Consider the following 16,979-nt stretch of genomic DNA (forward strand, 5'->3'; position numbering starts at 1 on the left):
GAGCCCAGTGCCTGGGCCCCATTAGCCCGTGGGTTTCCAGTGCGATTACACCTATGGTCAATTCACTGCTGGATGAAGACATCCGCATGCGGCTTTTTGAAGGGCTGCTTCGTGACAGTTATTTATTAAGGACCACCGTCTCATATTCACTTGCATTGCGGCTCTTGAAATATTAAGGTTTTTTTACAGGATTTGAAAAAAAGTCTATTCTTGTTATTTATGTTGCCGACCTCTGATCTAGCACCTGCACGTTAGCCAATTTCATTGCTCCAGCTATGTGGTATATATATCCGCTTGGGCTGATTCCCTCCGTTGGCTGCCACTGATATTATTCGTGACCACGAGCGTATACACGCACACACACACATCTATATATAAAATACAACAACATACAGTACTTGGTTATTGGCATGTCACAAATACCCACAGAGGCTGCCTGTCTGACGGTGCGTCGAGAGCTGCCGGACCCACTTGACATCTGGAAAACGGTGCTATCGACAGGGGCAGCCACGTAAACTCCCACGGTCCTTCCCGCCGCCTGCTGCCCCACTGGTCAGCTCACTTGCTCGGCTTCTAATGATCGCCGGCATAGTGGAGCCACCAGCCAATTTGTAGACCGTGTAAACCTGTCGATATCGTTGTGACAAAACTGTGGACGCTTTGGTGGGAATGTCCGCCGCGGGTGTCAATGTATATCTGATGCACGTGCAAGCAATGTGCGCTTGGAATAGCCACGTTGAAAAAAACCCTGCGAAATTCCGTGTAAAGCCGTGCTGCTAATAATGTGCTGGGGCCTATGAACCCACCGACCAGAGTTGCTAATTGAATTATGTTATTTAGTCTAGATTTGCTAAATCTTCAATGTTATTTAGTAATAAAGTTTACGGTACTTAAAATGTATTCGTCTAGGTCACCCTTTGCAAAAGAGGCACCGTTGCTCCGTGTGTCTCAATGGGTGTATTTAATCTCCTGTTTAAATAAAGGAGACAATAGATGTGTGTACTTGTCAGAATAATACTTACATATTCGTGTGTGCACACGATTACATAGAGTGCATGCCTATATTTAGATCTGGAGCAATTTCCAATTCCTTAGACAATAATATATAGCTTTTTGGCCATTCTGTAAAAGCATACAATATTTATACAATTGCACAGATCTTTCCGTTTGCAATACAAACGCGTGTATGCAATACTACACAGTACTAGCGAGTGTAAATGCTCTACACAATGTCGGTTGAGTGGATTGCAGGATGCATCTCTTCTGAAGCAGGTAATTTAAGACATTTGACTTTAAATACCAAGAGAAAGCTTTCTATTTTCTCTAAACAAATACTACTAATTACTATTCGTATGAATTATGGCATGCGATGCATTGCTATTAAGGCATCTAAATCCATCTCCCTCGCATGTGCCTTTTTTGTTCCCCACCGCACTGGAATATTTTATGCCTGCTTTGAAAATTCTCGCTGCTTTTTGTCTGCAGCATCACCGTGGGAGGTTTCGGTGCGTAGTTACGGAAAGGATGGTGCTGAAAAAAGACTTGCTCTGCTCTCGGCTTTTACTTTATACAACTGCCGCACGCAGCAGCGTGTACTAATTAAACCCATGGGTCAATTGTGCGTCGAGCAATGTTTCGTGAGTGTCGGCACATTTACATGCACAGATAAAATGTAAACTCATCTCGTGGCCAGGGGAGGCGACTAGAGTGGGAAGGGAAGGGTACGCTGGCTGGCGGCGACCGACCACAAGCATCCATGTCAGCGCTTCCTAGGCTGGGCAGTGCTCCGAGGTCGCAGGGAGGCAGACGCAGAGATGGACTTTCTCTCCACATGGGACAGAATAGGGGCGGAGCGGTGACTCAGTGGTTCGCACACTGTGATATAGACCTGGTGACCCGAGTTCAATTTCAGGTCACGGCTGACATAAGTGGGGAGTCATTTCCAAACAATAATTATAATAATAATGTCGACTTATAATGCGCACAGTATTCGCTCGCTCTCGGAGACGGTGAAGGACTCAGAGGCGCAAACAGGAGCCACAGACAAGCGGGAAAATCAGCCACATGGTGAGCCAGTGCTAACTTCCCTGGAGAAAACCCACGCATGCAAGGGGCAACACTCTATCCCATACAGATGGAACAGGTGGGGTACACATATGGTATACCGCCTTCTCCTGACAAGCCAGGATATGACACCTCGACACCCACGGGAAGGGAGTTTCACAACCTCTGTTTGATCCACCAACCCTTGCACCCGCACTACCTGGATTGCAGGGGTTCGCCACCACCGCCTGGCTGAGCCAGTTCTGAGCCTTCCTCGATCGGCCAACTGCATTGACCGGCATTGTGAAATATGGTAAAAGAAAACCCTCGTGTGTGATATGATACGTGGAGGCCTTCAGTGAATCCAGTAATTAAAGTAAAATTCAAAACGTGGTATCGAATACAAGGCAACGAGAACTTGGCTCAAAACAACACGATCTGTACTCATTACCGCAGAGATGGCGAAGTTAATGGTACTGTAGTGAGCCCGAAGACGAGGGAGAGCCGGGACTTGAGGCAACAGTTTATTTAACAAATAATAACTCAATGCAAGGTCCCTACTATGAAGGGCAACGGCCCCTTACACCTGCTACCTGGGAGGTATGGCCTCCGGACTATCGTGTCTCCTAACACTAGGGCCCACTCTACACTCAGCCCTCTGGCTAGGGGCCCGAGGGGAGGCTATCCTGACCCGACCCAGCCAAGGTCCTCGGGTCCTGGCCACTGGCCCACTCAGTCCCTGCCCTTACAAGGACGTCGGGTCTGGAGGTACCCAGGGTCCGACCACTGTCCCACCTCAGTCCCAGCCCTTTGAAGGACAGCGGGTCTGAGGGTTCCAGGGTCCTATTCTAAGCCCAGTCTTCTGTCTTCTGCTTGAGGATGACTGCCGTACCCGTTCAGGGGTCCGGCTTTTATACCCCTCCTAGGGTCTCTCCGCCCCTGACCACGCCTCCCTTCCAGAGTGTTCCAGAAGATCCTAGAATATTCCCTCAGCCCCCATCTTGGGGTCTGGGGAACCTCGGTGGCCCACACCCCCTACTGACATATGTCCGCTAGTGCAGGTAAGTACACTTCATGGCGTTACAGTACCACAAAAGCAATTTTATAGGCTTAATGAGGTATTTTCAATCAACAGGCTTGCAAAGTTTTGCCAAGATTTGTAAATGTCAGTCTACCCGAAAAATATGTATACTACCCTCCCGCTGCCCCTCTCTCAACGATTTGTTGAATTGTCATAATGTAATCAAATGTTTATGCCTCCTTTATATTGTTCCTCTTTTTTCAATCCTGTTCTTGCTAATATCCTAATTATCACATTAGCATTCCATTTGCATATATAATCAAATGCATAAATACCTAAATTATCACACGTGCACGATTTCGAAATTTGACACGTGCATCATGAGCGTAATACTGTAATTGATTTCAATCGTTGACTCGATACTTTACTACACACCGAGTGCAATTCATATGTTAATGAGTTCAATAAACAACACATGTGCTTCTATTCCTGGATGTCCTACATGCGTTTTGCCATCAATAGGTCTTTGTTATCGTCCCTGAAGGTTAACTTGGTGCACTGTGCAGATATGCGAGTGCATGCACAAAAGGACCGAATGAAGTAGCTGCAATCGTTTAAGGGCCTACCCGCCGGCCTGCGATAACTAATATCCATGATGAAGACCTTTGTTCAGTAATGCACAGAATGTTGCTCAACCCCGCAAGTGCATTCACCGCATTCCACATACTATACAGCAGAATTCCCCTATACAAACAATTCTAACTTGAGCTGTATGCGTAACTCTCCAGGGAGCACTGGTGGTGCAGGGGTTAGCGCACTCTGCTACGAACCTGGCCACGGCTCACATCAGTGGCGAGTGATATCTGAACCGGTCCTGGGCGTCTCCCTTTCTGCACCAACCCTTACTGACCAGCATAGTGAAGCGTGGTCACACAACTTACATGCCTCAAACAGCATAAGGATTTCTTAATCCAGCAATAGATTGGCAAAGGGTTGTAAATTCTTGGTATTATGTAAGTCTCAAACCCATACCTCTTCCCCAATTCTCGATGGGTCCTGAGTTTATGTAACCCAACATTGAAGATGAGGCATTCAGATTGTGATGGCAAACAGTCCCCTTGCTGCAGTCAGCAAAGCAATCTGTAGACGTGTACAGAATGTGTCTAATTGTAGATTGAGCTGGAAACATCACTTTGTAAAACGTGCTAATCCCCTTTTGCATCTGTTGAGAGGTAAATCGAATGTTAAATGTTCGATGTTTTAATGGGATATGCATGCAAGTGACTACCCCCTTCCCACCCAACCGCCACCTTGTCCAAGTGTGCCCATATAAGCCCACCGGAATGAAGGGGGGATCCCAGACTGATGATGACTGCAAGTCTAACTTGCGGCAGTTGAAACGTGGGATTTTTACAAATAAATACATAAATAGACTGGTGCTCCCAAACGCATTGTCACGAGTTTCCCAATGGGTGCCCCAAAAACACTTTAGTATGTCCCTGCTGCTAATTTGGGGCCTTTTAAGAGTGCACTTCAGTGAAGTGTTCCCTGAAAGAATTCAAAGTGATCTGACACAAAGAAATGAAATGCTGGGATAGCTCTGAGGGCTTGAAGGCCTCTACAATCATCATCACAGAGGGCCTGGGTTTTACACCAAAATCCTAAATTGTGCCTCTGCAGTAAACCAAGGATCCAACAAGTGACAGGTATCATAATCATAATTTAGTGCCAGTTTGTCAATCAACTTCTGGATAGATGAAAACCTCCCCCACGCCATATCGGTCAAGGACCTTGTATGACCATACTTCACTGTTCTCGTCAGTGAGGGTTGTTGAAGGAGGGATGACTGGGAATCAAACTCCATTCAACTGTATTCTTAGCTCTTTCGGTAAAGTCATGTTGAAGGGAAACAATAAAATATATAAAACAATAAAAATTCTCACGACGTTTCGACCATAACACAAACGGTCGTCATCAGGTGTGTCGGTTTGCATTAATTTATTTATTTTTAAACGGTGTATTTATTTATTAAAAAAACGTCAGCGCCACGCGCAGCGATTTGGCAGTTTATTTAGAAGGACTAGTCCATCTATGTTCTGAAAAGAGGAGGGGGGAGACGAAAAATTAATGTATGCTGTCTGAAAGCCACTGTAAGCATGAACAATCAATTAAGACCTGAAATGGTTAATCAAATCTTTCCAATGATTGCTAAGCCAGAATCCATCTTCTCGGTTGAAATTGTCTCTATGCTTGTATATGTGGATAGCCTCATGAACTGGTTGATGGTGAAGTGCGTTAATCACGGTGCCACCACTCTTACCCCCCTGCTTTATATTCAGGTGATAATATTCAGGGCCGCGAGGGGGTTGCTGCTGACGGGGATTTTAATCGAGGGGCCAAATTTGTCCACCGCTGCCCACCACCAGAATGTTGGGAAAATGCTACAGCACGTGTTTATCTGTAGATAGGTGTGTAGAAGGTGTTGGATTGTATGCTTAGTGGTGTATATGTTTGTCCATTCCATTCCTACCCCTCCACTACCTCACCTCGTTGTGTCTATCTAAGCCCATCGTGGCGATGGTGAAATATGAGACTGAGGATGATGACTCCAATCTCCGTGGTTGAGTAGAAACTTTCCCTTGCTAAATAAAAGGTTGCCGTGCCCCAACGAGTTGTCATGAATATTCATATCCCCCACCACCCTTTGAGCCAAATCTTCTCCAGTGTAGGTGCCCTGTCGTTTGTTACTTGGCCTTCACCCAGCAGTGCATTGATCATGGCTGACGATGACACCCTAAGTACAAAAAAAAGTATTCCTAAATAATTATTTCCTCTTTGTTCTATTTAACTCAGCTGTGCATGTGGCAAGGATTAATTACATTCAGAAATGCACTCTTCATTTGACTTACCGCGTGATGTTTCACTTGCTCCTGTAAAGAGGTACCAACTTACTTGGCTGCTATAATTTGTCTTTCTAACGCATGCACTGTGTTGACCAAAAGTGAACCACAATACATTGCTGATCGCGTCAAGGAGCATAAACCATCACGCAAATTCCGGTCATCCTCGCAGCGGCTTTTGGCGAGCCATCAAACAAAGTCGGTCACTGCATCACGCGCTTTCAGATGCACTTCTAAAGCCGTCTGGAAAGCTCTTGCTTTCGATAGTAGGAAGCCACTGGAGATAAGCACTTTTAAATCTAGTTTGTAAACTCATTTCTTTAGAACTGCTTTTTGTGTTTAGTTTGTTGTCCTTTCCTCGCACCTCCGATAAGAACGATTGGCTCCATACGGTGCGAAATAAGTTGAACATACATACGTAAATTAGTTTAATGTCTCCATGTTAAATAATTACGGATTAACTTTTAATTGAAGATAAACAAAAAATCAGCTTGTAATAGCCAATGTGAAGCTCTTGAGGTTTTAAGTATCAAGTGTCATCGAATTTTCTGTTCCACTGCACATATATGAGTATACATGAGGTCCTGTCCAGATTTCACTCGACAAGTCTGAGCATCAGATTTAGGTGAATCTATGGCACTAGTCATAATAAATTATCCTAATCCTAACAAACTAGCCAACGCTACCCGACCATCGAATCACACCCTACCTTTAACCCGATCGCCACCTCCGGCGCTTTGCCACTCGTTTATCCATTCACTTTACATTTGTCGGCGTTCACAGCTCGCGATTCCATGCCACGCTTTGGCACACCACAACCGCGCCGCTCCGCTCACGCCACACCACTACACGCACACCGCGCCGATGTACCCCCACGCCACACCGCGCAACTACTACTACTACTACACCCAGGGCGCGCCAACGCACCACTCTTCTTGTAGAAGACAATCTCGGTCTTGAGCTCCTCCTGCGCGTCGAGCGCGCGCTCCAGCTGGTGCGCCAGCGCGGCCGGCGTGTCGGCGCCGTGCAGGAAGGAGCAGACGCAGCTGCGCTGCATCACCTCCGTGCGGCAGAAACCCGTGAGCTCGCAGAAGCCGTCGGAGCAGTAGACGATGGGGTAGCCCTGCGGCACCTGCGCGTTGCCCAGCACGAAGTTACTGTCTGCACGCAGCGACGACGGCCGGGCGAGGCGGACGCGTGGGAGTTGAGGATTTCGGGAGGGGGTGCAGATGGTGGCAGGGACGAGCAGAGCATGAAGCGGGTTGGGGAGGGGAAGAGACGCAGGGGAAGATGTGTTAGTATAATGCTTTGTTATTAAGTTAGGCAATTCACAGAAAGCTTTAAAGGTGCACGAGGCGAGGTGGCATGCGCAGACAGGTGGCCCCGGTGGCCACCGATGCGGAGAAAATGCGCGCGGCGCGCGGAGTTGGTTGTGGCCAGGAAAGGGGCGGTGGTGGTGCCTCGCTGTGGGTTTACTGCTACATACCCACATTGTCCTGGTCAAATCATAAGGTATTTAACGATTACCCATCCAGTGATATGACGGATTTCCTCGATCGATTCAGTCACAATTAGAAAAAAATACTTTTTTTATCTCGATTTTTTTGTTTTATGTGTTGTTTGTCTCAATTGTACGGTTTTGTTAAATCTATTGTTCTTGATGTCTTATCATTTTCATGCACATTGCATAAAGTGGAGAAAAAACTATTTGACTGATGTGTCATGAGCATGAGAATTGTGTTAAATTGATGATTCGATGCATTGTTAGATGCATATTTGGTACCGAGTGAAAATATTGCATTTTTTTATTTCTTACAATTTTCCTCCATATTTTTTGCAGCCACTGGTTTTATGAGACGCATTTTAGTGTTTCACGATTGCTCTTTTACCTTTGGACAATTTTTAACAGGGATTGTGGATGTCGCATTAAAGGCCAATGGCCTGGAAATTGTAGCAGTCAGCCGCCGTAAATGCAAGTCTCCGTTATTACGTGACACTGAGTTTCTTTACGAACGGCATTACATCCTCCACTGCATGCACGCACCGGTCGCTAATGTTAAGCGTTTGATGGAGCATTTCTTCGTAAACAGATGAATCACCTATATTTTCTCCTGCAGAAACGGAATCGCATTTTAAAAAGCCAAAGCGGCATGCCTATAGCAACCCAGTAAGTCGTAATAATGGTACGGTTTTTGCCTGTATAGCCACTGCTCAGTGTGCGGTTTGATTTGTGATTTTTTTTTAAATGCCTACGTGACTTTACCGAAAGAACCAAAGCGTATGGATTCCTGCACTCACAAAAGCTTCAAATCAAGATTTTGTTTAAATGCTCTGCATATTATTATTTACTTGCTCGCTCTGCGAAGCGTCGAGATCCTCACCTTTTAATCGCTTTACTTAGTAATTATAATTTTAAGTGAGAACTCTTTGTATAGGAAAAGCCTCGCTGAGGTCCACGACTTCCTCATGAAAGTTGCAGTTGGGTTGCATGGCCAGGCAGACGTAAGGACTGACATCTTCATTCATAGGCAGGTAAGAGCTCATTGAGACCACACATCTGTCCTTCAAGGGAGTCCCGGCTTGCAAAAACAAATAGAACAGAAAGTAACGTAAACTACAAAACACGTATACATCAAGTACCATACATGCTTATATTAAACGTGATATAAATTAATATTTTGAAATGGAACGTGTCATCACCAAACAAGAGAGAGTACGTAATATATAGTCAACAAAATAGAGAATAAAGGTTTTTTTGGGGGGGGATTAGATCGCGTAAATAAATAAATGTGTCGTGAAAACCCGCCACCACCCGACACAGCTAACTCGTAAGGGTTGTCAACAGAACATGTTGTGGCGTGGCTCTCCAACACACCGGTGTGCTGTACTAGTGACGAATTGGCCACGTTCTGTTTATGTGACAACCCTTACTAGTTGGCTGTGTCGGGTGGTGGCGGGTTTTAACGACACATTTATTTATTTACGCGATCTAACCCAAAAACCTCTATTATGGATGATATTGGTCGCGAAAGCCTACGTGTTAAACTGACTAACCTCTATGGGAAGGATACTTTTCTCCAAACCAGAAAACTGGAGAAACTCCGAATTCAGCAATTAAGCTGTTCTCTTCACTGCCGTGCCTCAAAAGATGCAGAGATTCAAAGGTAATTCCGCACGCAGATAAAGTAACTCATCAAGAGCGCAGAAGCGTGGTCAACACATCTACGCCTCTATATAAGGAACGAAACAGTAAGACTTCTCCACAAATCTGGCTGTAGTCTGATGAAGCTAGTTGTAATTACTGTCGAAACGTCGTACTCAGATTGTAAATGTTGTGGCTTGGCTCTCCAACACACCGGTGTGCTGTACTCGTGACGAATTGGCATGTCATATTTACGTGACAACCCTTACTAGTTGGCTGTGTCGGGTGGTGGCGGGCTTTAACGACACATTTATATATTTACGCGATCAAATAAAAAAACCCTCTATTATGGATGATATTGGTCGCGAAAGCCTACGTGTTAAACCAAAATAGAGAATATTTCCCCCCCCCCCCCCCCGTGGTACTTGAAGGAAAGTAAGGCGATATGGGAGTATCATACGAAATGGTCAAAGTCCCAAATAAGAAAACAACTTTAAACAAGTTTGGTTCATATTGCATCATCTTTAAGAACGGCATTGTAACCCTTCCCATTCGGGACAAACCGACGGAACAAATGCACAGCCGCTATCAACCGCAGTTGAAAATCCTAAATACTGATTCTTGATTCAAATTACGATGCCAGATTGTGACAATTATTAAAATATAAAACAAGATGATTTACGAAACCACGGCCTTTGTCCCCCCAGTGGCGATGTTCACACACCACACCAGTTACTCGTTTGAGGCTGAGTCGACCTAGGGGAGGCCCATGACCGGTTCAAATAATCGTCATCGGTGGTGGCCGTGAGCGGGAATCGAACTCGGGTTGCCGGGTTCGTAGCGCAGCGTAGCGCTAACCACTACACTACCGCTCCCCACACACACACACACAGACACACACACAGACAGCACGCTAACCACTACATCACCACTCCCCACACACACACAGACAGCGCGCTAACCACTACACTACCGCTCCCCACACACACACACAGACACACACACAGACAGCACGCTAACCACTACATCACCACTCCCCACACACACACAGACAGCGCGCTAACCACTACACTACCACTCCCCACACACACAAACATACAGACAGCACGCTAACCACTACACCACCGCTCCCCCCCCACACACAGACACAGACACACACACAGACAGCGCGCTAACCACTACACTACCGCTCCCCCCACACACACACGGGCACGCGCGTCCATAGGTACACATACACGCGCTTGCTGCAGACACAACTTTCAGGGTGCGTACGGCAGTAAACGACTGAAATAATAAACCAATTCTGCGTGAAGAACGCCTTAGACCTGCAACACATTTGTATTTCACTTTACCCACGGAGGGTTGGGGGGGATGCGTGACGTCAGCAGGCACACTGCGTGACGCTTCCACATGCGCGGGTGACATCACAGATGTGACGTCACAGCTCAATAGCCGTGCAAAATATATACGCATTATTACAGTCTGGAAAGTATCCACATGGCAAATTTCAAGTTTGTTGCGTGTCGGGAAGTACTCTAAACATTTTGAACAGACACACACATTCACAAATTTCCCTTTTATATATAGATGAAAGCATGACTTGTGAGGGGCGGACCATGAGATTTGCTTCACTCTTCCCACTCCAAATGAGCCGGCGCGCATGACGAGCATAAATTCTTCCTGGCAGCCGTAGGTGAAGCAGACCAGCAGCGTGGCACACACAACGGTCCGGCAAGGCGGCCAGCCAGCCAGCCAAGTTAGCAGCACAGGCTATTGCTGCTGCTGCCGCTGCGGCAGCTGTTCTTACTGCTAACTCGGCTGCAACCCACAGGCTCTAGGCTGAAGATGGCAGAGAATTGAGCGAGGTCTCCCACTGATTCGCTAATTCACCACCGCCGCCACCGACGGCATGATGCTTGGGGGAGTGACACGTTACAAAGTAACGTGCGCATGCACGTCCATTTTGTCCATCCACTGCTGTGCGTGGGGCCCTCTACGCTGCCAGGGTCGCAGGGGTCACGGGGGTTATTTGAACGTACTTCACCATACTGGTCAGGGCAGGTCTCACAAAACCTCTGTCTCCGAGCCGTGTTGCCTCGTGACATCGAAGGCAGCCACTGGGGGGGGCCGACGGAGCCGGCGGGGGGGGCAACGGAGCCGGGGGGGGGGGGGGCGACGGCGCGAGCAGAGGGAGCCGACACTCACTTTCATGCATCATACACTGACTCACTCACACATCATACACTGACTCACACATCATACACTGACTCACACATCATACACTGACTCACTCACACATCATACACTGACTCACTCACACATCATACACTGACTCACACCATGCACTGATTCACTCACACATCATACACTGACTCACACATCATACACTGACTCGCTCACACATCATACACTGACTCACTCACACATCATACACTGACTCACTCACACATCATACACTGACTCACTCACACATCATACACTGACTCACTCACACATCATACACTGACTCACTCACACCATGCACTGATTCACTCACACATTATGCACTGACTCGCTCATCATGCGCTTACTCGCTCACACATCATACACTCGCACAACCACTGACCCATTCACTCATCATACACAGGTTCACTCATCGTGTGCTGGCTCACTCGCACATCATACACTGACTCAACCTAATACTAACTCAATCATCATACACTGACTCGCACATCATACGCTGACTCGCACATCATACACTCACTCACGCTGCTGCTGACTCACTCACACATCATACACTGGGAGTGTAGCGCTGCCAGCTATGGCTGCAGGTATTGTCGTACGTGTTATGTATATCGTTTATTGTTAAATTTAAAATCACAGTTCCTATGATTACTGTTGTTACATTGTTTTTGTAGCTTTATTTTGGTCTGGTTGTGGTGTAATCGTTTTCTGCAATGTAGATTCATATTTTGTTTGTTGCGGTTGCACCCGACTTAAGAGCCACATGGCTCACAGGGCTATACCTAATAAATGAAACTTGAAAACTTGAAACTTGATAACCAAGCTCGCTTTCCCTCTCGACAGATCGGCTGACTGTTCTCCAAGTGGCACGGTGCCTCTGTACCAATTAAAGGCGGCATGCGTCAGGGTTGCTCGACGCGTGTTACGTGACCCCCACGGGAGCAGCCCAATGTTCGCTGGACGTGCGACCCCCGCGGAACCTGGCTCATCATCATGGGCATCGTGGGCGGTTTTAAATCCCCAGCGTATGACTCGAAGACAGGTTATTGCTTTCACAGGAAAAACATTGTCGTGCGCACTTGACCTCACTTGGTACTGAATGAAATAGCCCATCAGAGACAGCGGCATTTTTTTTATGTTTAAAGGACTCCAAATTGAAGCGTGCAAAACAACCGTGGCACGCGATATAGATTCTCGTCCATCGATATCCCTTTTTTTTACACGTGGTGACATTCATCCCAACACAATTTCACCATGTGTGCGTCTGGTAAATTGGCGAAGATGCTGCGCCTACCACAGCTTTTCGCGCACCGGGCTCTGAACCTGGTATCCCGGGTTCGAGTCCCGGCCACGTCTCACATGAACGTGGCGAGTGCTATTTGATCAGTACTGGATACCCACCCCTTCCCCGAGCTGTACGAACCATTGTGGAGAAGTATGTTCAAATATCCGCCATGATTGACACGGCCTGGGGAGGCTTTCATCCGGCAGTGGATTATAATAGGGTTGTAAAATACTATTGTTATTAACTAAGCAGGCCGTCGTCAAATAAAAGTTCACTTTTAAATGTTCGTGAGCATTTTAGCTCAGAAAAATATTGAGAAGGAAGACAAACATGCCACACCACATCATCTTAAAAAAAGTATCTCCTGACCCCTACAGTTAGTCGAGCGTGGTGAGAGGTTCGGCCAGCTTGGAACAACAGCAGCAAGGCAAAAACATCCTCTCGAGGGGCTTTCCAGAGCTATCTCTAGCCGAGGTCCTTCCGTCGGCAGTGGTGCGAGCAAGACATTTCCGAACAACCACTGGTCAAGTAAATCCTTACGATCCACTCGCACAGCGTGCGGTGGGCCTTCATCCAGCAGTGGATTTAAGCACCAAAAAAAAACTACAGTACTAATGTAATTCAAACCGTGTGTATATGTCCGTACGTAATAGATGTATGTGTAGTGCACGTGTGTTTTACCGTCAAAAGTATTATTGAAAAGTATTGTAGAGTACTGTAAAAAGAACGCGAACGGCTTTGCTGTACTTGAGGACTTTCAATGAGTCGAATAAGAGCGGCTTTACGCGGCTTTCACTTAAAACTTTCACTCTACATACCTTTTTTGACTATCCCTTGATGTAACTTTAATGTGAATGAATGAAAATGTATTTAAACTTTAGTTGTGATATTTACATTCACTTCTAAGAGCTATGACGTATTAATCACTGAAATAACTGTTAGGATTATTTGCAAGGTGTTATCTTAAGGGGTCTTAGGAAGTGGTGGTGTGGTCCCCCTCCCCCTCAGCCCCTACCCCTGGGGGCTCTGGGGTGTCAACCTCCGGTCACGGGGGGGCGGGGGGGGGGGTGGAAGGATCTTATCTTAAGGGGTCGTGAGCGTGGTGGCAGATCAGTTGCCCACAGCGCCTTATTACGGCGCAAAATCACCTGGGGGGCGTACATGTTTGTGAGGGGCGCACCTCTGGTTGGCTGCTTGCTCGCGGTCATGTGACGCACTTCAACCAATCCGTGCCGCGTTAATCACACAATGACAGTCACAGAATGACAGACCTGGGTGTTTATATATATTTATGGTCCTGGAAATTGTCGGCCATAAATAAGAGCAGGAATTTCATATCAATGTAAATCTGTAATCTCTATAAAGACGTCAATTTATTTACGTTCTACAAGCGATGTTCCCTGTGCGGACAATGTCACCTTGAGCAAACGCTTCCACGACAATCTTGCCCCATCATCTAAGGAAACAGATGCAGCAGAGTTCGTTTATAGACTGCGAGTAAACAGTGGGGTACCGTTGGCGCAGTGGTGTGTGCAGGTGAGTGGCGAATGATTCTGGGCTGCATAAGTGGTCCATTAGGGGGCCGTGTCATGTGACTCAACAGCCCCCGTCCTCGCAGGACAGCGGCAATGCGCTATTCATTTGAGGTGTTTCGCGTTTAACCGCCCCACCCAAAGCAATGCCATAAATTATCACGATTTGGAGATCACAATTAGATTCGGGTTCGCCATGAGTTTTATCGTGTTTTTACCATCTCGGTGCAGTGTCTCATTTATTTCGTTTCGTTTATCACGTCTGGTTTGCACAGTTTTGTGTGTGTTCGCTCCACGTGCCCAAAGTTAACGCGCGCACGTTGTTCCCATGTATCCGGCAACGTGCCTCAGTGGCCGAGTGAGCCGCTCTGGATTGGGAGGTTTGCGAGTTCGACTCTTTGCTGGGGGTTGATTCGGCCCATTAATCCCTCCGGGATCGATGACCACTTCGTGGGGTCGTCAAGAGTCGATGTACTATCGAGAGAATTGCCTCCACCATAGGAATGCGGAATTTCTACCACTGGCTCATGGCTGCCAACGGAGCTGAGCGCCGCCAGGATTCATATTTGAGCCTAGATGCAAATTCGCTTCGCTTTTTGTATCGTGGTTTAAAAAAATTTGGTTTCATATCTAGCTCTTCACTCCCATGTCTCTCTCTGAATAAATTTTAACCTCTGCATACTCCAATGAGTGGTACACTTTGGCATCCAAGAATCGATAAAGAATTCACAGTCTATTCTAGATTTGAAGCTTTCGTGACTGCAAGGATCCATACTCTTTGGTTCTATTCGGTAAAGTCACGTAGGTAAAAAAATATATTTTTATTTTAGGTAATTTTTTTTTTTTACCTACGTGACTTTACCGAATAGAACCAAAGCGTATAATTCACAGTCTCTACGTTCTTTGCTCAATCCAGGACAGCCTCTCTTAAGCACAAGACTGTTTCAAGAAGGTCCTCCTGCATGAGGATTTTTCGCCAATTCAAATGAATGAGTAATTTTGCATGATAGTAATCTAATTAAAAAATCATTTGCATTTCAAAGCAAGACCTCTATTTGGTTCTCAATGCAAAGTCCTCCAGGCTGCAAGGTCGGAACGAACCGTGATACTGTATATACGTATATAAAAGACCAGCGCACTACGCTAATAATAATACAGACGGAGATAATAAAAAACCCATCCGTGTATGTGATTGCAAGGAAATTGCTTGCCTGGACACAGGGGAAGGAGAAGCACGATGAGTTTAGCAGCAACGTCTCTCTATTAAACCTCCGCACACGCAAGGGAATTTGGTGTGTGCCAAATTTGTAACATTTTTGCGGGGCTGTGAATAAGTAATCCTCAATTTAAGGGGTGGGTAGAGCAACTGGCCGGCCTCGTGAATAGTCGCGAGCGGCACGCGGTCCGGAAGGTTGCGAGTTCAAATCCGTAATCCTGGTTGGGGCCGTTGACTCAGCCCATCAACCACCACATACAACCTGCTCTTGTCAAGGACGCTTGCTGCCATCCCGGCTGTCTTGTTATTTGTAGTCCTACGTGATAATCTCTGTAAGGTTCCTGCAAATACAACAACTCCGCGGCAGGAGAGGCTTGAGTAGCACGTATCGCACTAACGAATGAGTGGAAAACACCGTGCCACATGGAAACATACCACCAATACCACCGCCACCACCATAGGTCAACTCGGTCCTCCGACACACGCTTCCCGTGAGTGCTGCAGGTTTGTGTCGCCATAACGTAGCGCTGTAGAGCTTCCATATAAACTCACGCCTTGATACAAAGCGACAGTACTGCGAACTATAGTTCGCTATTGGTTACTCGTGTACGGATTACGCGGGTTGCAGATTAGGAAAATAAAAAATACGACATCCAACGAAAGGAGGCGTCGTGGCACGATGAGAGGGGGGTGTTGTTGATCTGCGGTGATGCATCACAGGACCATGAGGGATGGCGACGGCTTGGGAAGGCCTTCATCCAGCAGTGGATTGACAATCCCTGATGGTGATATGTTTAGCATCCCATTCTCAAAATACTAACAATCACGCGAATTATTTTGCCTAATTAAAACCGATTTTGTTTTCAGTACGATACTGCTACATTATTTTGATGTTTGGCCATTTTCATTATGAGCGTTTATATTAATGCGAGAGGATACCGGAGAATCCTGAGAAAATTATGGATTTGAAGCTTTCGTGACTGCAAGGATCCATACTCTTTGGTTCTATTCGGTAAAGTCACGTAGGTAAAAAATAAAACAACAAAAATCACGACGTTTCGGCCACAACACAAGTGGCCTTCATCAGGTGAAGGGACCGGACTGTCCAGAGGACAGCGTTGCAGTGAAGACAGCCAAGCCCAGGTCGCGTCCTTTAAGCTGTGTGGGAGGAAACAAAAAACGCCTAGACACATAGGAGAGAGAGACACTCAGCACTGCCATCTCCTGACCACACCTTGCAGATACGTGACTACCACACCTGATAAGCCCTGGTGGTAGTCACCCATCCAAATACGAACCAGGCTCAAACCTGCTTCGCTGCTGAGATCTGCAGAGGTTGGCTGCATTGTCATCGGGTTTGTTACATAAGAGCTGCTCAAATGCAGTACATTTAAAAAACACTCAATGTCGGGGCACTATGATTCTCAACCTGTTCAGCAAGACTCATCTCCATGCTCACATTTCCATTAAAATCAGCTTCCTAGATCAGACGGTCAGGAAGCATAATGGTACATCTAAGGAGGCTTCAAATTATTTTCTAAAACCTTTCTTTGTAGTACTTTCCAACTACAGTACTGGATAGTGGATAGCGTTGGAATCAATGGGCATAATAACGCT

General features: G+C 46.5%; 1 protein-coding gene across 6 annotated transcripts in view; it reads right to left on the reverse strand.

Moving 5' to 3' along the window:
- The window catches only part of LOC116947137 (voltage-gated delayed rectifier potassium channel KCNH8-like), a 186,658-nt gene that overhangs the window by 126,642 nt on the left and 43,037 nt on the right, over positions 1-16,979 (reverse strand). For all 6 annotated transcript variants that reach the window (XM_076070038.1, XM_076070034.1, XM_076070029.1 and 3 more), the window contains one exon: positions 6,892-7,125. In XM_076070038.1, the coding sequence (XP_075926153.1) occupies positions 6,892-7,125 (234 nt within the window). The remainder of the gene's footprint in view (positions 1-6,891; positions 7,126-16,979) is intronic.

Source organism: Petromyzon marinus, chromosome 2, assembly GCF_048934315.1.
Source record: "Petromyzon marinus isolate PM22_M1 ecotype Great Lakes invasive population chromosome 2, UKy_Petmar_22M1.pri1.0, whole genome shotgun sequence".
NCBI classification, from domain to species: domain Eukaryota; kingdom Metazoa; phylum Chordata; class Hyperoartia; order Petromyzontiformes; family Petromyzontidae; genus Petromyzon; species Petromyzon marinus.